The sequence below is a fragment of the Trichosurus vulpecula genome, chromosome 4, assembly GCF_011100635.1.
Source record: "Trichosurus vulpecula isolate mTriVul1 chromosome 4, mTriVul1.pri, whole genome shotgun sequence".
NCBI lineage: Eukaryota > Metazoa > Chordata > Mammalia > Diprotodontia > Phalangeridae > Trichosurus > Trichosurus vulpecula.
The window spans coordinates 184912627-184934165 of record NC_050576.1 but is presented as its reverse complement, the minus strand read 5'-3'; the positions used below and the strand labels follow the sequence as shown (position 1 = coordinate 184934165).

General features: G+C 38.1%; 1 protein-coding gene across 2 annotated transcripts in view; it reads left to right on the top strand.

The window, feature by feature from the left end:
• WIPF2 (WAS/WASL interacting protein family member 2) overlaps positions 1–21539 on the top strand; it is a 60372-nt gene that overhangs the window by 29775 nt on the left and 9058 nt on the right. For both annotated transcript variants that reach the window (XM_036755428.1, XM_036755429.1), the window contains 4 exons: positions 6652–6777; positions 9481–9613; positions 10262–10378; positions 10608–11270. In XM_036755428.1, the coding sequence (XP_036611323.1) occupies positions 6715–6777; positions 9481–9613; positions 10262–10378; positions 10608–11270 (976 nt within the window). In that variant the 5' untranslated portion in view covers positions 6652–6714. The remainder of the gene's footprint in view (positions 1–6651; positions 6778–9480; positions 9614–10261; positions 10379–10607; positions 11271–21539) is intronic.

Genomic DNA, 21539 nt, shown 5'->3' with positions numbered 1-21539 from the left:
CTGCTCTCCTTTAGTAAAAACAAAAATATCCCCTAGAACAGTTCCCGCCTTTGTCACACACCATATATAACCTTTAGTTAATATCAGGTATTCACAAATAAATTTTGAGCCTTGTTGATAGATTCCTCAAATGGATTCATATCACAACCCATGCCTGCCTGTCCTGTGATTCATATTTTCCCAAAAGTTCGCCACAGGGAATTGGTCCGCCCAGGGAACTGAAGGTTTTCCTCTATTCCATCTAACATCATGAGGTTTCCAGTGGAATCAGTGTGGCTATTCACCTGTCATCCCTTGCCCTTGTCCCATAACCAACTCATCTCCTTTTTCTGTGTTACAGTTCCTTGATGACATCCTTTATGCCTCTCCTTCTTAATAGTTGCTTGTTGCTTGTATGTGGCAACCTGCTGACACCCACCATATGTCTCCATTGCTTTCTATGTGATATTCTTGATTTCTTCAGTGGCATTGGTAGTCCGAGTGCTCTGTAGCAATACCAATAAAGTGTTAATATTGAAAAAGTGACCTTTTATTTAATGAGAAGCTTGGGGTTACTGAAAGAACTTTGCCATTTCCTTGAAAGCAATACAATCTGCTTTTCTCCAGCTCTTCAACCCTGCGCTCAGTTCCCTTGTTCATCTGTACTGTTTCCTTCTGATATACATACTGTTGGATAGGCTCTGTAGGGTATGCTTCCAAATATGTGTTAGAATCCAGGCAATAGAAATTCTCCATCCACTTGTTTATTTTTCCTGTGTATATGAACAGGCCAAACTCCTTTGAGTAATTTTAAGACTCTTGTAAACAAGTGCCTTTGTGGTTCTGGAGTTTTCTGCAATCAGTACAATGTCATCAGCAAATAAGGATATACTCTTCAGCCATAGGGAATCCTTCTTTTACCTGGACTCTGTGCTAGCTCTGCTCTGTTTACCCCTTCTCTCCCAGGACAGTGGTAAATACCTTTGTTGAGCAAACATCTCCCTATTTAATGCTTTGCTTGCATGATGTGTATTATCAGAGGGTCATTGAAAAAATGGTGACTGATAGAAAATCATTAACTACTGACCTATGTTCCTCTTTTCCATCTATACAAAATCATTGTGAGTTATCTATATACAAATCAAGGGCAAGCTTTTTTTCCCCTTAAACATTATTATTTATTTTTAACATTCTTTCTGAATTTTGAGTTCCAGATTATTTTTTTCCCTCCCACCCCTCCCCTGCCCACAAAGAAGGCAAACAACTTGCTATCAGTTATATGTGTGAAATCCTGGGAAACATATTTCCATATTAGCCGTATCACAAAAAGAGAAGCAAAAATAATAACAAATTGAGAAAGTTGTACTTAATTTTACAGAGTTCATCAGTTCTCTCTGGAGGTGGATGACATTTTTTCATCATCAGTCCTTTGGAATTGTCCTGAATCATTGTATTGATCAGAGTACCCAAGTCTTTCACAGTTGATCATCATTACAACATTGCTGTTACTAGCACAATCATCTCTTGGTTCTTTGCACTCCATTTTGCATCAGCATATAGGTCTTGCTATGTTTTTTTTTCTGAAATTGCCCCCCTCGTATTCTAGAGCACAATAGTATTCCATCACAGTTACAACTTGTTCAGCCATTTCCCAATTGATGAGCATACCTTCAATTTCCAATTCTTTGCCTCCACAAAAAGAGCTGCTAGAAATACTTTTGTTCATGTAGGTTCTTTTCTTTCTTCTTTGATCTCTTTAGGATAGAGACCTAATAGTGGTATTACATGGTCAAAGGGTATGCACAGTTTTATAGCCCCTTGGGCCTAGTTCCAGGTTGTTCTCCACAATGGCTGGATCAGTTCACTACTGTACCAACAGTTCATTAATGCACCTATTTTCCCTCATCCTTTCCAACAATTGTCATTTCTGATAGGTGGCACTTCAGAGTTGTTTTAATTCACCTTTCTCTAATCAATAGTGATAGATAATTTTATCATATGACTATAGATAGCTTTGATTTCTTCTGAAAACTGCCTGTTCATATCTTTTGACCATTTATCAGTTGGGGAATGACTCTTATTTTTGTAAATTTGATTCATTTCTCTACCTAGTATATATTTGAGAAATGAGTACTTTGTCACATGAACTTGCTGTAACAATTTTTGATATTACTTTATACCTTTTAGCAAAATGTAGTTTCCCTGATTATCTCTTTCAATTAAGGTTTATTTTTGCTTTTGATTTGTCTGAGATCATGATTGCCACCCTAATGGGCAGGCTTTTTGCAAGCAGTGTTTAACAGCAGACCATGTTGATGAAGACTATCTCTAGCCAGTGCCACTGTCAGGTGAATTATTGTTTCTATCAGGAGATGGCTGAGGTAGAAGAAACCCTTAAAAGCAAATTCAGAGCCAAAGGGAGTAAAGAAATGATTGTGATCAGTACAGAAAACATCCCATCAAAAACATCACTGACAACTACATTGTAGTGCAGTATGCCAGTGTGCTTTGTAACTTCATCCTGAAGATGTGGGGTACAACATTGATACCCCTCCTCACCTGTAGGCATACTTCCAAATTTCAAATTTATCTGGTGTGCCAGATAAAGATTATTTTCTGATTGTGGTCAAGAATCCAAGAGAATACTTTCATGGTACCAGTTTTCCCCCCTCAATTGAATAGCCCCATGTAAAAGAAAGCATTAATATTAATTCTCTTTTGCCACCAAATTTTTGTGTAGAAAACAAGACCACTTCTGACCATATTTGCAGAGATAATGTGACCCAAGGTGAATTTTCTTCTCCTTTCATCTGCTACTTTGAATCTTCAGTGGCTGAAACTGAAACCTTCAGCTGTGAGTAGGCCTCTTCTTTGAAATGAAGTTTGATGGACTGTGAATGTGCCAGGTAGGGTCTGACAGTCCTGTGCCTAGGGCCTCATACATACCTCAGGCTTATTTTACCAGGAGAGTCTTAACTTTGCTCTACTGCTCTAATGAGGAATCCATGTGCACATGAAACCTCCAAACAGTGCTTTTGACTTTTTGTTTAAATCTTTTTCTTTTTTTTTCTCTTTTGAAAACCTGTCTTAACATTAACTAGATTAAACAAAATGAACTTTTTTTTAATGAACCATATTTTTACCATCCTCCAATTAAGTGAAAGATGGAGTGAATATAAAATCTCATTTTGGTTATTGTTTGTTGATTACAAAATATTGTTTGTATAATGAGATTGTGCTTTGTAGGCTCCTTTATTTAATCTTTAGGGAAAAAACATTATTCTGAACTTCAGCACCAAAAAAATGAGCATTTCCATACACACAGCAGAACACAAAAAGGATTCTTTATGATACTGAAAATCTTCATTTCATAACACTTTTAAAAAGTATATAATTTCTGTGTTGTTTTTAAAACTATCCTGCTTCTCTGTGCTTCCTTCTGCTTCCTTTTGTGAAGTATTTAAAAAATGTTAATGAGGGCCTTTTTTTGGTAAGACTATTGGTAACCACCCTATCCCCTGACTAATACCCCTCATGCCCCTTAAAAACCCAGAGAAAGAAAGAAGTGGGGAAAAACCCCTTACAACAAGGAATGTCAGGTAAAACCAGTCTTTGCAGTAGCTGTTTCCAAAAATAAAGGCCTCTGGTCTTGTATTCATCATTTTGTCAGGGCGGTGGGTAACATGTTTCATCAGAGGTCCTCTGGACACATGGTTAGTTGTGGCATTGATGATAGTTCTCAAGTCTTTCAAAGAAACAATCGATTGGGAGAAAATCTTTGTATCACATAGATCTAATGAAGCCCCCATTATCCAAAATATGTGGATAATTAACACAAATATGCAAGAGCTATTACCCATTGGATATAAGTGGTCAGAGGGCAGGAACAAATATCTTAGTCAATTGACAAGGCTTTATTAAATGTCTCTAGTATCTGTAAGGGTGCTGGGGGTAGAAAATTAAAAGAATGAAAATAGTTGCTGTCTTTAATAGCTTAAGTTCCCTCTGGGTAAATAATTGGTATAAGTATTTTATTTATTATGTGTGTATATATCCATATCTATATACACACGTACACAAAGTAAATTAAGAAATGTCAGGGGAGGCACTTAAAACTAGAGGGATCAGGAAAGGCTTCATGTGCTTGAGCTGAGCTTTGAAGGATGATAAGAATTCTAAGATGATAAGAGAAAGTTCTTTAAAGAATTATAAACTATTAACCACATTAAAGATTGCTTGAATTGCTGGTAAGAAATGCAAATTAAAACAGGTTTTGCCTCACACTCAACAAATTAGTAAAGATGACAAAGGATGTAAATAGCCAGCTAGTACTAAGGGAAGACAAGAATACTTGTGCAGTCGACATAGGATACTCTGTTGGTAGAGCTAAGAATTGGTCTGGCCATTCTGGAAAGCAATTTGGAATTGTGAAAAAAGTGACCCAATTATCTATACCCTTTGACCCACAGATCACAGTGCTAAACATATAATTCAAGCTAAATATATAATCCAAAACAAATAACAAAGGTCCCATGTACATCATAATGTTCATAGCAACAGTTTCTGTGGTAGCAAAGAAGTGGAAATAAAGTAGATACCCTTAGACTAGGGAGTGGCCAAATTGTGGTATCCATGAGTTAGAATTTTATTGTGCTCTACGACTGAAGAATTCAGGGAAGAATGGGAAGACTTAATTGAGTTGATACAGAGTGAAATAAGCAGAAGTAGGAAAACATTACATACAAAGATTATAACTGCAAATGGAAAGAATTAAAAAGACTCGTGAAACTGCAAACTATGTAATTGTAATGACAAATTTTGGCTCTGGAGACTTACTCTTGGTCTGTTTATTACACACAAGGGTAGGTCCCCAACTGGCCACAGCATTTTGTAAATTTTTTTAAATTAATGCCTTTTATTTTTATGTCATACTCATTTCTTAATATATGCCATCCCACAAAGGTAGAAAGAAGAAAACTCAAGCAGTTTGGCAAAACTAGCCAAAAAAATCAAGCAAATGACAGTGTATATATAGTATTCCACCCATCTCCCCACTTCTGCATTGATAGAAGGGAGATGGCATATATTTGGAAATGAATATGATATAAAAACAAAAGATGTCAAAATAAAAGATTTTTAAAATGCTGTGGCTAGCTGGTAATCTACCCTTGTTGTGATATGTAATCCTGGAGTGAATTTTCTTTGATTCAGTTTGTGTTAGAGTTGCTTTTGTTTTTATTTGATGTTGGAAGTCATTAGGCACTTGTCTGGATCCCTTTCCCAGTTCTCAAAACAGATTCTGAAGGTCTTCAGAGGTCTGAACCTCTACAGATAGTACTGGAGCTGTAGGCTAGGCTAGTAGCAGAATTCCTGAAAGCTAACTGGAGCTGGTTAGAAAGATGTCTAGGTAGGCTACCTTTTTTAAAATTAGACTCCCCCCCCCCCCCCCCCCCACTCAGTCTTCTAATGGCAGAAAGCCTGAGCCACTTTGGTGAAGGATGAGAGGGGTGGATGTGAAGAATAACAGATATAAATGACTTTGAAGGATTTTAATTAGCTGGGAATGTAGAGGAGAGTTTTTCTCCTTCTCTTTTGAAAAAAATTTTTTAATGTTTTCTCTGCTGAAAGGTGCTTTTCTTATAATTATTTGCTGCTTTGATCAGTTTTTTAAGACCCCTTGTGTTAGGTCACCTGGCAAAGTTTTTCTTTTGGAGGTGAGTTTGCTATTCTCTAGAGATGAGTTTGGACACTTTCTACTGTTGGCCTTACCCAATTCAAGTAGTTACCCCAACATAAGTCATTTTCTTTATATAGGCCAAGGGGAAACTTAGTTCTGTTTGACACACAGGCCCCTGAAGTACTATACTGGAAGAGGTTTGGCTTGGGTGGGCCATCTTAGTTGAATCTCTGATCCAATTCCATACTCGATGTTACTAAGACCTTTTCTGTAACTGTTCACAAGGTACTTAGAATTTTAGGTCTCCAGAGGGGGAAAAAACCTTCGTGGTTATCACAAGAAGTTCTGATCAGTTCTTTCTAAGGAGACTCCTTTCTGTTCTCTCTGAGACTGTCTTTGCTGTTTTGATCTTTGAAATTTGTCTTAATGCATATGATTTTCTAATCCTGATTGGGTACAACTTTTGGCTTTTCTCATGTCTTAATCTTATTGGACACTGAACTATTTTTTAGGTAGTCTCATTTCTTTGACACCTGTGTGGTTTTGTTTGTTCTTTTGGTCATCAGTGAGGGTATCAGATTCATAATGGCTTATTAATTCTTTATGGCTTGAGTATTAAATAAGGATTCTTGGTTCTAGCTGTACTGAGTAACTGCATAAATCAGTTTTCCTTTCTGGATTGGTAAAATGATGACTGCAGTGAAGCACAGGTTCTAGCTGTACTGAGTAACTGCATAAATCAGTTTTCCTTTCTGGATTGGTAAAATGATGACTGCAGTGAAGCACAGAACTAGAGGTTTTTTTCTAAAGTTCTCTGAAATCTTAATGATGATTAAAATAAGGTAATGTTAATGCTGTGGTCAAGTATCTGAGAGGTGGATATGTTGTGTACACTGCTTCAGCTGGAGTGGTATCTAACATAGTAAGTGGTTCTTTTAGCCACCTAATTCTAGTGTGAAGAAGTATTTTTATGCATATTTTAATTTTATTTGCAGGTATATGAGTGGCCCAACGCTTCCAACCGTTAAAAGACAGCACCAACTGGGAGCAGGGCAAGGATGCCAATTCCGCCTCCTCCTCCACCTCCACCTGGTCCACCTCCACCCCCTACTTTTAACCAGGTAGTATTCTGTCCACTAGAGCATTAGACTCAAAATCAAAATCCTGTTTTAAGTGTCTCTTTCAAAATCCTGTTTTAAGTGTCTCTTACTTATCCACTTGTACAGCTACTAAGTATTTTGTTTCTTTTCACAAATTTTTGTTAGTCATGTATTCATTCAGATCATTCCTTCAGAAATACTTGTTAAGCACCTAGTCTGTGAACACCTATTAAATCTGGGGTCTTTTCCTTCATTGAGCTTTCAGTTTAGAAGAGGCATAAGACATAACCACAGGTAATGATGACACAAATTTCTATGTAGTGAATGTACTGGAGAATTGTAAAACAAAGTACCATGTGAATTCAGAGATCACTTTTCCTGAAACAAGAAAAGCTTCGTGTAGTAGGTGGCATTTGAGTTAAGCTTTAAACAATGGATAGAAACTTGACAGAAAAAGAGAATGACCTAAGAGGCCAACTAGTCCATCCTGTACCTGATCAGGAATCCTGACAGCGTCCCTGTCAAGTAGTCATCCACTTAAGCTTTTCCTTGAAGACTTGTTGTGAAGAGGTGCCCACTACATCCTCCTGTGGTGGTGTATTCCACTTTCAGTTCGTTTTAAAATATGGAATTTTTTCCTTATGGAACTCAAATCTATCTTTGTGCAACTTCTGTTACAGCTTTTGCTTGTTGTTTGTAGTTCTTTCTTCTAGAGCCAAGCAGAATAAATCTCATTCTCCCACATGATAATCCTTCAGCTACTAGAAGACAGCTATTATGTCCTTCTAGAAGGGTGGAGAGCCCTCGGCCTTGAGGTCACACATGGCCTTCTAGGTCCTTGGCTTCAGCCTTTTGACCGAGTCCAACTTTTACAGAACAAATCTTTTATTAAGGGATTTGTTCTCTGAAGTTTGGATTCAGTCAAAGGGCTGCACTTGAGGACCTAGAGGACCACATGTGGGCTCAAGGCCGCAGGTTCTCCATCCCTGTTCTAGATCCCAGACTGAATTACTTTTCTCTGAACTGATCCTTATGTGGCATAATATTGGGGGCATTTGCCATTCTGGTCGCCCTCTTATGGACATTTTTCAGGTTGTTTATGTCCTTCCTAAAGTGTGGGGTCCAGAATACATTCCTGATATACTCCAGCCTTGACAGACCAGAGCAGGAATATCCTCTCCCTGTTTGTGGACGTTTTGCCAATCTTGTTTAAATTGAACATCTAATTAGCTTTTTTGATTGCCATTTCACACTGTTGACTCATGTTGAACTTGTTCTACGCTAAGATTCCTAGTTTTTTTTTTTAGATAGGATGGAGTAGGAGGAGCAACTGTTGTTTCACTATAAAACTATTTGTCCTACAAATGCGAATGTATCACTCCTCTGGTCATCATGAGGAAGGGCATGGGCATTCCTACTACTTGCTCATTGTTCAGTGTACCTCTTTTCTCTCCTTACTCCCTAAGTCAATTCCTTTCAACAATAGAGCTAGCCAAAGCTAGCATTCCCCAGATACAAAGAAAAGGTAGGATACTTGTGGAATGTATTGGTAAAAAGCATTCACAGCCTTGGAAATGGAGACAGAAAGGCTTAGGCTGTAAGCTCTTAGAGGGTCCAAGACCATGGCTCTTACAACTCACTCTATTGGAAGTTTGGAATGTTACAATTGGATGCCATCTAGTCTAACTTCATTTCACAGATGAGTAAACCTAGAGAGCTTAAATAACTTACTTAAAGTTACACAGCTACCTAGTAGAATATCTGAGATCGAAACTGAAGGCTTTTGCCTGAGAGTTCACTGTTCTTTCCTTTATATACTATGCTGCTATAGCTATTATTTCCCTAACATTTTAAGCTATTAAAGCTTAAAAGACTGCTAAGATTTTTGGGACACGCTTTTTGGTGCTTTAAGGTTAGCAGCATGCTTTATGTACATTACTTCATTTGATCCTAACAACCCTGTAAGGTAGATTTTGTTACACCTGTTTTAGAGATGAGGAAACTGAGGATCAGTGAGGTTAAGTTACTTGCTCATGGGCATAGAGCTGAGGTAGAGTTTGAGAATGGGTTTTCCTGATCCAAGTGTAGCATTCTGTCCACCATGTCATGCTACTGTATACCAGGAAATTTATGTTTGCCTTGGGCATTGAAATTTTTTGACCCTACTCAGCTGCATAGCGCCAACCCAGTTACTATCTGAATCATCTTGGGTTTGGCTATTGCTAAGGCAGTGGGGGGCCTCAAGGCAGTAGTACAGAATTCCTTCCTGTGGTCCTTTTTCCTCCTTTTCTTCCCTTTCCTGGACCCCTAAATTTTGAATTGAGGTGATGGCTTACTATGTCCTGACTAGACCAAACAGAGGAGAAATGTGAGTGTTGGCTGGGGAAGAGTTTCTTTCTGCTAGTTCATTAGAAGCTTCCAAAGATGAAGTTAGCTTTCTCCACCTCTCTAGAGGACAGTCTGAGGGGAGACAATCAAATTGGAAGTAAATTAAATTTAGGCTAGGTTTCAATAGGATTCAATAGGCTAGGATTAGGGAAAGATTGTCAGTGCCAGGAACCAAGAGACTAAGGAAGGCTGTGAGATCTTCCCCTGAGGTGGGTGTGTGGTCTTTAAAAGTAGAGATTAGAATCTGTTCTGTAATATGTAGGCCAGTACAACCTGTAGGAGGGCATTTAGCTCTTATTTATGGTGATGTTGACTTTCTGGTATGAACTCTTGTAGGCAAACACAGAACCGCCCAAGCTGAGTCGGGATGAACAGCGAGGCCGAGGTGCCCTATTACAGGACATCTGCAAAGGGACTCGGCTGAAAAAAGTGACTCATATCAATGATCGGAGTGCTCCAGTCCTTGAGAGTAAGTGACAAGTTATATGTTCCCATCTGTAGACTCCTAGCCTCCCAGGGCTGGTTCTGAAATTTATCAGTGCTGTCTTGTTTCTACTTTAATTGCTGCAGACCTCAGCTGACAGGTTTCCTTCCCATCTTTAGGAAAGTTTTTCTTTGTCACATTCCCATCTGCCATAGCTCTTGTGCTTGCTGTACATGTTAGGGGCAGATCTTTATCATCTTCCAGAAGAGATCGATAGATCCACATAAAACATCTCAGATTTCACAGGTGTTTCCATGGGCTACAATTGTAGGCCTGTGAGCAGATCCTCCATACCTGAATCTCCTTATCGTTGTACCCTTTGACATCAGGCACTTTTAAGAGTAATGTTACTTTGAGTTGAGGATGCAAGATTAGGGGAGAATTTCTTTGTTCTTGAGCTTGTGGGGAACTCCTTGCCATAGTCAGGAATAGCTTTACTGTCTTTGAAAAGCTGTGGAACAGGGCCTACCCTCTGTTCCTTGAATGTGGGAAATGGATATATTCTTTCTCTTGCTAGGATGTTTGGTTATTATGGTCAGGATTGAGAAAAAGGGATTCTTTCTGAAGACTATTCCTGGACATCAAGTGAGCTTAGACTGAGTAATGACTTGGAAGTGATTGTATGTTTTGCAGAACCCAAAGGAGGAAGTGGGGGTTATGGTTCTGGAGTAAATGCCCTGCAGCCCAAGGGAGGTCTCTTCCAAGGAGGAGTGCCAAAACTCAGACCTGTTGGAACAAAGGACATTTCAGGTATCTGGTCAGTTTTTTTTTTTTCTTCCCTAAACAAAGCATATGGGGGAGTTGAAAGTAACAAAATACAACATTACATAGTATATTTGTTGATATTTCCAATCAGACTGAATAAGAACCCTGACTTAAAATTTTTTTTCTTCTGTGTATGAAGGATAACCAGTTATAAGGTTTAATAACTAGCCATGAACGTGTTTTTCTGATTCCATTGTTTCTGGTTTCTTTGCAGAGAACCTAGCTGGCAAGACAGTTTTACAGGTCTCTGGTTCACGAGCCACTGCCCCGAGGCCCCCAGTGTCCACAGGCAATAGCCGTCCCCAAGATGATTCAGACAGTAGCCGGGCATCCCCCCCAGAGCTGCCACGGATGCAGAGACCCTCTTTACCGGACCTATCCCGGCCCAATTCCACCAGCAGCACGGGCATGAAACATAGTTCTTCAGCTCCCCCACCACCACCCCCTGGGCGCCGTGCCAATGCACCCCCTGCACCTTTGCCTATGCACAGCAACAAAGCCCCAGCCTACAACAGAGAGAAGCCTTTGCCGCCAACCCCCGGACAGAGGCCTCTCCCTGGCCGAGAAGGGCCTCCTGCTCCACCTCCGATTAAGCCACCTCCTTCCCCTGTGAATATTAGGACAGGATCAAGTGGGCATAACCAGTCTTTGGCTCCCCCTCCACCGCCTTACCGTCAGCCCCCTGGTGTCCCCAATGGGCCCTCAAGCCCCACTAATGAGTCAGCCCCTGAGCTGCCACAGAGACACAATTCTTTACATAGGAAGACACCAGGGCTCATTAGAGGCCTGGCACCTCCCCCACCCACTTCAGTCTCACCTTCTTTACAGAGTAGTAGACCACCTCCCCCTGCCCGAGAACCTCCCAGTCGGGGAGCAGGTAAGTGCTTTTTAAAACTTCTTTCTCATTATGTTATTGTTTATCCAGAATATCTTTTCCAGTGCCTTAAAAAATTGAGGAAATCTAGCTTAGCTTTTGGGAAAATCTTCTTGACAGTTGACCGAGAACTGTAGGGATGACTAAAGACAGATGTGGAATCTCCTCTAAGGATAACCTCTAAGCAGGTGAGAAGTTGAGACTGGACAGAATGACTATTCCTGGGCCTCTCTAATTCAAGCAGTTTAAATCCCTACATGTTGCTGTTGGACTTGTGCTTAGAACTCTCCATATACCTTTTCTTAAAGGTATGGTTCATGAAAGTTGACCAAGTAATTACTGTTCTCATAAAGCACTACTCATAAAATTAGAATTATTTTTGCTAGGTTAAGTTAGTAAAAAGAGTAAGATGCTTCCTTTTAGGAGCTTATAATTTCAGGTAGACACACGGTCTTAAAGCCCTGTGCATTCCAGACCCTATATCTACAGCTTAAATGTAAGTAGGGATTGATTTGTATGAAAGACTTAGCCGCATATAAATCCAGGTTGAAGGGTTAAAATTCCTAAGGAAGCTATGGTGCATCTTGACTCAGAGCTTAGGTTTTTGTGCCCTTTTCTCGGGTATACTTTTTAGAAAATTATTATTCTTTTTTATGAACTTAACAAACATGAACAAAGCAAAGATTTTCATATAAGAAGAATAGAAAAGGGAATTATATATAAAACCATGAATTTCCATTATGTACCATTAAAACAAAACTCTTAAATTTAGCACACATTGGAACCAACATTGTTCTACTTGTCTCTGCCCCTTTCTGTTTTTTTTTCCCCTGCTCTTTTGTGTGAAGTTTTTTTTAATGTTTCTTTGATGTTCTTTTTTTTTTCCCCCCCAACATTAATTGCTACCCCCCAACTTCCTCATCTCTCAAATAGAAGCCTTTTTTGGTAACTGGTAAGTATAGTCAGGCAAAACAATTCAGTATACTGGCTCTGCCTGTAAATGTATGTCTCACATCTAGTCCATGACATCTCTGTTAAGAAATGGAAAACATGCTTCGTCATCAATCTTGTAACGTCATAATTGGTTACTGCATGGATCAGAGCTTTGAAATCTTATGTGATTTTCCTCAACATTATTATGGTCATCGTGTAAATTGTTCTTCTATTTGTGCTCGCTTAACTCTGCATCACTTTATACAGGTCTTCCCAGGTTTCTCTCAGTCACCCAGAGTCAATGTTTTTTATGGTGCAATAATAATCTATTACCTTCATGTCAGTTCTTTAGGCATTCTTCAATTGATGGGCATCTGTTTTGCTACAACAAAAAAGTGATGCTATAAATGTTCTTGTATATCTGGACCCTTTCCCTTTGTCTTTGACTTTTAGGAGAGGGTTATGTTCCTAACTAATAATATCACTTGGTTAAAGTGACCTTAGGAATAGTTCGGAATTGGTTCTAAAATAGGTAAATTCATAGCCTCACCAACAGTGAATTAGTGTGCCTTTCCTTCAGCAATTCTTTCAACAGTTGTCATTTGCCTTTTCTCGTCTTTGGATATGAGTAGAACTTCAGTTTCAATTTGCCTTTTTTATTATTAGTGATTTGCAATATTTTTCATGAACATTTTTTCAAAAGAACTGTGCTTTTTAGGGTTTTTTTTTTTGAAGTGGCAAGCAGAAAGATAGAGGGGGTCTTTTGCTTTCCTATAGAATCTGTTGGCTAAGAAGGTAGCTAAGTAGCATGAGAAATCATCCCTTTTGCCAAAGTATAATCTCCTAGCAAACTGTCTACTCAAAGGATTTGTGTTTCCTAAATATTGGCATTGGAATGGGATTCTCCTTATTTGAAAAAGGAAAAACAATCCAAGCCCCACCTATTCTTTATGTACTGTGTACTCTATGTACTGTTTCTCACCTGTACCATGGGTGACTCCTACCAGGCCAACAAGATTCCTTTTCCTTCCATTCTCTGTTCTGCCTTTTGAGCCAGGCGATATTATTTTATTTTATTTAGTTTTCTTTTGAGCCAAAGTTGGACAAAGTACTAGGAAGTTAGGCCCCTGTTCCCCTGCCTGTGTGCTAGCCCAGCTATGCTTGTACTTGTGGGCTTGGGGATTCCTTTCCGTCTTGGTGATGGACACTAAGTTATCTCACTTTGCAATTGGTGGTGAGTTTCTAGAAACATACCAGTCAGTGAATAAACAGCATTTATTAAATGCCTATTGTGTGCTAGATAGGGGACATTGAGGATACAGATGCCAAGTGTAAAACAACGCCAGCTCTCAGATAGCTACATTCTGGCAAGAGAGATAATAAATAAATCTGTCCTATACAAATAAATAGAGGCAACTGAATGCAAAGGAATTAAATTTAGGCTAGTTTGAGATGGAGAAGGAGATGTAGTATTGGGGAGGGGATGAAGAAAGAATCCATAAAGAATGTAATTCTTGAGCTTCATCTTAAAGGAAGAGAGGGGTTCTATGAAGTGAAGGTGAGCAACGAATGCATTCAGTCATGGAATAAATGACATTTGTATAGTGCTTTTAAAACTTAAAAAGCCCTTCATATACATTCTTATTTGAACCTCACAACCTTATGAGGTAGGTACTACAGGTACCACAATCCCCATTTTACAGATGAAGAAACTGAGTTTCTAAGAGTTTGCCCTGGGTCTAGTAAGTGTCAGAGGTGAGATCTGAACCCAGATCTGTTATTTTGTCCTGTGCTATGCTGCCTTATATATTAGAAGAAAGGTGATTTTCCCCCCCCTCTCTCCAGTCTTTATTTTTAATATTTTTATAGTATTCTATTTTTACAAATTCATGTAAAGTTTTAACATTAATTTTTAAAAAATTTTGAGTTCCAAATTTTCTCCTTCACCTCCCCCCCTCCCTAAGATGGTAAGCAATTTGATATGAGTTATATATGTACAGTTATGTAAAACTTATTTCCATATTAGTCATGTTGTAAAAGAAGAAACAGACCAAAAGAAAAAAACCACATTAAAAATTTTTTTTAAATGAAAATAGTATGCTTTGATCTGCATTCAGTTCTTTCTCTAGATATGAATAGCATTTTTCATCATGAATCCTTTGGAATTGTCTTGGATTATTGTATTGCTGATAATAGCTAAGTGGTTCATGGTTGATCATTGTACAGTATTGCTATTACTGTGTACAGTGTTCTCCTGGTTCTGCTCACTTCACTTTGCATCAGCTCATGTAAGTTTTTCCAGGTGAAGAAAGGTGATATTAAAGGAATGCTAGTCATGGGTTGATTTAGAGGGAAGTGAAGCTCAGGTATTTGCTGTTAGAAGACAAAGAAGGGGTTATCAGTTCATTTGATTATTATTTAACTGCAGCCTGAGGAAGGGAAATGATAACTTTTCTTCACTAATGCAGTGCTATCTGTTTTTGCTTCTCTCACATTAAGGTTTTTTTCCTGTAAAATCTGTGTCCTTACAAGTGTTTTTTAAATATCAATCCATGGCATTAAAATTTTTATTGATATGTTTTGGTTTTACATCATCTGCATATTCCTCTCTCCCCTCCTCCCAGAGAGCTATCCCATTTCACAGAGTAAAAAAGGTTCAACAAAACTCAATCAACACATTAACAGAGTCCAACATTATAGGTAGTATTCCACACTCCTAGTTCCACACCTCTGCAGAAGGAAGAAGGAAGTACCTTTTCACAGCAAGATTAGTCATAATTTCACAGCATATAGTTTATATGATTTTTTTGCAATTTTTCCCCCATTTACATTATTGTTATGTTTATTGGTTCCTTGGTTTTCCTTAACACAGGGTTCTGTCTGGGGCTTTCTTCTTTTCTTCTCCTATACTTCTGTATTTAGTGATCTCATCAGCTCCCATGGATTTAATTACCATATCTGTGCAGGTGATTCTCAAATCTGTCTGTCTTGCCCAAACCTCTCTGATGACCTTCAGTCTCATATCTTGAATTGTTTTTCAGACATCTTGAGCTAGATGTCCAGTAGATATCTTAAATTCAAATATGTCTAAAACTGAACTCATTATCTTTTTCCCTAAAAAAAAAAAACTTTCCTTACCTCCTACTTTCCCTATTATGGGAGAGGGCAATACTATTCTCTCAGTCCCTGTGGTTCGTACCCTGGGTGTCATCCTCAAGTCCCTTCTGTATCCAACCTGTTGGTAAGAACTATCATTTTCACTTCGGGGACATCTATTGAATATGCCCCCTTTCTGTCCTCTGACATTGAATTACTCTGGTGCAGGCCTTCATGGACTATTCAGTAGGCTGGCTTTAAGTATCTCCCCTCTCCAGTCCATTCTGTATTCAGCCACCAATGTGTGATTTTCCTAAAGCACAGGTGCAACCATGTCACCCCCTACTTTGTAAACTCAGATAACTCCTTATTGCCTTCAGGAGTTAATTCAGAATGTTCTACTTGACTTTCAAAGCTCTTCATAACCTAACCCTCTTCTACCTTTCCAGTTTTCTTGCATCTACTTTCCCGCACACAGGATCTGGTGACACTGGTCTTTTTACTGTTCCACAAACACTCCATCTCTTGGCTCTGGGAATTTTCTCTGGCTATCCCTCATAACTAGAATACTGCCCTTTCTCCTTTAGCTTAGTACCTTCCCTGGTTTTCAATCTGAACCAAAATCCTATCTTCTACAACATTGGTGGAAAACTCAAGTGGAAGTGAGGCCATTAATCCATACGTAAAGATCCCTGTGGGCCACGTATTGACTTAATTTTAAAGTGTAATGTTACCTGTGTTTTATTGTATTTTGTTTATTGTCAAATATTTTCTAATTACATCTTAATCTGGTTCTCCATACTAGGGAAGTTACAGAACATCTTGTTTGATACCTCTGTTCTATAGGAAGCCTTTCCCAACCCATCTTAATTCTCGTGCCTTCCTACTTTTATTTCCTTTTTATCTTGTATATAGTTATTTGCTTGTTGTCTTTCCCTTTAGTTGTGAGCTCCTTGAAGGCAGGGACTGTCTTTTGCCTTTTTTTTTTAATCCCCAGCACTTTGTGCTTGGCATATTAGGTGTACTTAATAAATTTTTATTGACTGACTGCTTTACTTTGTATCAGTTTCTGTAAATCTTTGCTTGCTTCCTTATATTTGCCTTCATCTTGTCTTTCATTGTAATAACATTCCATTACATTTATGTAGCTATTTCCCATTTGGTGACCTCTACTTTGTTTCCAGTTCTTGGTTGCTACAAAAAAAAATGCTCCTATGAATATTTTGTTGTATTTGGAACCTCCTTTTTTCCCTTTCTATTCCTCTTTCTTTTTCTTCCCCTTTTTGGCCTATGGGATCTCTCAGTCACAGGGTATAGATATTTTAAGTACTTAATTCATTTAGTTCTAAGTTGCTCTTCCAGAATGCAAAATTAAGTAAACAGTCATAGTAAATGTTTACTACATGCACTAGGAATACAAAGAAAGGAAGAAACTTCATGATGTTCACATTCTTGATGTATTTGGAATAGTTCACAGCTTCACCAAAATATTAGTGTGCTTTTCTTTCCATAATCCGTCCATTATTGAGTGATTCTAGTTTTTTCATCTTTGACAATTTACTCTGTGAGATGAAACTTGGGAGTTTTAGTGTGCATTTCTCTTGTTAATAATTTGAAGCATCTTTTCATATTTTTAAAAATTTGTTGATCTGCTTTGATTTCACATCACTTAAATTTCTTCTTTATCCATCCTGTCTCTCCAGAAAGCCATTCCTTACAAAAAAGAATTTTTGTTGGAAAATGATAAAAGGAAGAAGAGGGAGGGAAAAATCAATAAAACCAATCCATAACATTGAAAAAGCACTATAGTATATGTATTCCACACCTGTAGACCCCCTGCCTCTGCAAAGAATTTGGAGCAAGTGTCTTCTCATAACTTTTCTTTGGGGCTAAGCTTGATGTTTGTAATTTTGCGATATTGATTTAAAATTTTTTTTTCTAATTTGTTATTTTTTAACCCCTCTCATCCCCGTCCTTACCCACTGAAAAGGGCAAGCAATGTATCAATTATATGTGTGAAATCATGCACATTGGGAAAATTATGCTTCAGTTTGTAGTCAGAGTTCATCACTCCTCTCAATGGAGATGGTTAGCAATTTTTTTTTTTATGATGAGTCCTTTGGAATTGTCTTGGATCATAGTATTGATCAGAGTAGCCAAGTCTTTCACAATTGATCATCATTATAACATGGCTGTTACTGAGTGTGATGTTCTCCCAGTTCTTTTCACTTCACCTTGCATCAGTTCATGTAAGTCTTGCCATGTTTTTTGAAACTACCCTCCTCATTTCCCACAGCACAGTAGTACTCCATCACAATCATACACTACAATTTATTGAGCCCTTCCCCAGTTGATGAGCATTCCCTCAATTTCCAATTCTTTGCCACCACAAAAAGGGTGCTAGAAATATTTTTGTACATATAGGCCCTTTTTCTTTGATATCTTTGGGGTACAGACCTAGTAGTGGTATTATGGGATCAAAGCGTATGCACAGCTTTATAGCTCTTTGGGCCTAATTTCAGATTGTTCTCCATAATGGTTCAGCCAGTTGCATCAGCAGTTCATTAATATACCTTTTTTCCCTCATCCCCTCCAGCATTTGTCATTTCTGATAGGTATGAGGTGGTATTTCAGAGTTGTTTTAATTTGCCTTTCTCTAATCAGTAGTGATTTAAAGCATTTTTTTGTATGACCATAGATAGCTTTGATTCTTCTGAAAACTGCCTGCTCATATCCTTAGATCATTTATTTGGGGTATAACTCTTATTTTTATAAATTTGACTCAGTTCTCTACTCAGTATATATTTGAGCAATATGGCCTTTACCAGAGAAAGTTGCTGTAAAAATTTTTGATAATACTTCATTGTCTATGGTACCTTTAGCAAAATGTAGTTTCCCTGATTATCCCTTTTAATTAAGTCTATTTTTACTTTTGCCTTGTCTGAGATCATGATTGCTATCACTTCCTTTTTCACTTCAGTTGAAGCATATTAGATCCTGCTCCAGCCCTTTATTTTAACTCTATGTGTATCTTTCTTTTTCAAGTGTATCTCTGGTAAACAACATTGTTTGGATTCTCATTTCTAATCTTTTTCTGCTATCTGCTTCTGTTTTATGGGTGAGCTCATCCCATTTACATTCACAGTTATGATTACTGTGTATTTCCCTCTATCCCATTTTCTTCTGTTTCTTCTTTTTGCTATCCTGTTCCTCTTCAAAAGTCTATTTTGCTTCTAACTGCTGCCTCCTTTATTCTGTGCTCCCTTTTATCATCCCTCCCACCTTTCTGTTATGCCTTTCTCCTCCTGTTTCCCTATTGGGTTACTTAAACTTCTATACACATCTGAGAGAGTGGTGTGTGTGTGTGTGTGTGTGTGTGTGTGTGTGTGTGTGTGTGTGTATGTGTATGTGTATGTGTATGTATTTTTCCCCCTCTTTGAACCAATTCTGATCACAGTGAGGTTCAAGCATTGCCCACTTACACTTTCTCCCTCCTCTGTGTGTGTTCCTTGTGAGCCTCTTTTATGTGAGTAAATTTTCCCCATTCTACTTCTCCCTTCCCCCTTTTTCTAGTGCATCCCTCTTCATTTTTTTAGATCATTCCAACATAATAGACTCACATCCATGTCCTTTGTCTGTGTAATAGTGATAAAAATTCTTGGGAATTACTTGCATCATCTTCCCATATAGGAATGTAAACAGTTTAACTTTATTGTGACTGTTATGATTATGTTTAACTTTTTATATTTCCCCTGAGTCTTGTTTTTAAATGTTAGATTTTCTGTTCAGCTCTGGTCTTTTCATCAGAAATGTTTGAAAGTTTTCTATTTCATTAAGTGACCATTTTTTCTCCTGGAGGATTATAATTATACTTCTTTTTGCTAAGTAGGTTATTCTTGGTTGTCATCCTAGGTGTTCTGCCTTTTGGTGTATTGTATTCCAAGCCTTTTGCTCCTTTAATGTAGAAGCTGCTAAATCTTGTGTGAATCCTGACTGTGGCTCCACAATATTTGAATTGTTTCTTTCCATCTGCTTGAAGTATTTTCTCTTAGACCTGGGAGCTCTGGAATTTGGCTGTAATATTCCTGAGAGTTTTTAAGTTTGGGTTCTCTTTAAGGAAGTGATCAGTGAATTTTCTCCAGTGCTGTATTATCTTCTGCATCTAAGATGTTAGGGTGCTTTTTCTTCATAATTCCTTGAAATACGGTGTCTAGGTCTTCATGGCTTTCAGGTAGTTCAGTAATTCTTAAATGATTTCTCCTAGATCTGTTTTCAGGTCAGTTTTTCCAATGAGGTATTTCATGTTTTCTTCTATTTTTTAATTCTTTTGACTTTGTTTTCTTGTTTCTTGGTATCTCATAGTCATTCGCTTCCACTTACTCTGTTATAATTTTTAAGGAATTATTTTCTTTAGTGAGATTTTGTACCTCTTTTCATTTGGCCAATTCTGTTTTTTAAGGTGTTCTTTTCTTCATTGAATTTTTGTACCTCCTTTTCCTATTCTGCTTTTTAAGTTCTTTTCATCAGTGAATTTTTGTGCCTCTTTTACCAGTAGGCCAATTTTGTTTTAAGGTGTTATTTTATTCAGTATTTGTTTTTGGTGCCTCTTTTTACTAAACTGTTAACTCTCTTTTCATAATTTTCTTGTATTCCTCTCATTTCTTTCCCCAGTTTTTTCTCTACCACTCTTATCTCTTTATTTAAAATTCCAGGAATTCTTGTTGGGCTTGTGTCCAATATGCATTTTTCTTTGCGGCTTTGTAGCTGTTTTCACTTTATCTTCTTCTGAGTTTGTCTTGGTCTTCCCTGCCACCATCATAGCTGTTTATGGTCAGATTATTTTTTGTTGTTTGCTCATTTTTCTAGCCTCTTTATTGACTTAGAACTTCATACTAAAACTTGAGCTCTGCTCACCTGGAGGGTAGAGAGGAACTGTCCTAAACTAAAGGTTTTTTTTGAGCAGCTATTTTCAGAGCTAGTTCTGGGAGTCTGCAGGTTTTCGGTGCTTAAAAGATGATATAAACTGAGAGAAGAGGTGTGGTTACTACTCTTCTGGTCTTTACCCAGGAAGAGTCCCTGGTCCCCTGAAGCCACAACCACTGACCTCATTTTGCCTTGGAACCAAGACCAGGGCCCTTGCTACTTTGTGCCCAACCACCAGTGTTCCTCTCTGCCCTGGAACTGTGACCCAGAACTGTGTATGGGCAATAGAGTTGCCAGTCAGTGCCAGCAAAGTGTCCCCTGTAATCTCTTTCTGACCAGTTGTCCAGCCCCCTTACTGTCTCTGGCCTGAGAGCTTCTGAATCTCTTGCTGGAGCCACTGGTACTTCCACTGCATATATGGGTTCCAGACAGGCTTCTACCCTGGTGTCACAGAGTTCTTCTGCTCACCTCCTGAGTTTTCTTAGGCTATAAAAGTGTCTCACCCTGACCCTTTATTGACTCTTCCAACTCCAGAATTTAATTTGAGGCTTTATTTTAAAGCTGTGTGGAGGGGGATGTTCAGAGAGTTCAACTTGGTTGCCTCTAATCTGCTAACTTCGCTCATCTTCATCACAACATTAATTTTTTATTGTGTTGTAGTGGGTCTTTCCGTTTACATTTTTGCAGTCATGTATATTGTTTTTATGGCCCTTCACTTTGATCAGTTCATGCAAGTCTTTTTGTTGTTCTCCATATTCATATTTTTTAAATTTCTTAAAGCACAGTGTATTCCTGTCCATTCATGTACCACAATTGGTTTAGCCATTCCCTATTGGAGAGCACTTACTTTGTTTCTGGTTCTTTGCTAGCACACACACACACAAAAATGGTTCTATGAATATTTTGGTGTATATGTGCAACTTTTCTTTTTTTTTTTATTGGTTATCTCCTTGAGGTAATACTTAACAGTGGAATCTATCAGCATTAGAAGGTGTGAACCTTTTAGCCACTTTATTTGTATAGTTTCACATTGCTTTCCAGAATGGTTAAACTAATTCACAGTTCCAACAATAATTCATTAATATTCCTGTTTTCCTCAACCCTTCCAACATTGACTTCCCATATTTTGTCATCTTTAATGATTTTCTGGATGTTAGGTGAAACCTCAGGGTTTTTACTAGTGATTTGGAGCATTCTTTCATATGATTGTTAATAGTTTGCATTTCTTATTTTGAAAACTTTTTTTTATATATCTTTTGACCATTTATCTGGTTTTATGTTCTTGCAAATTCTTTTGAGGCTCATTAGATATATTTGATG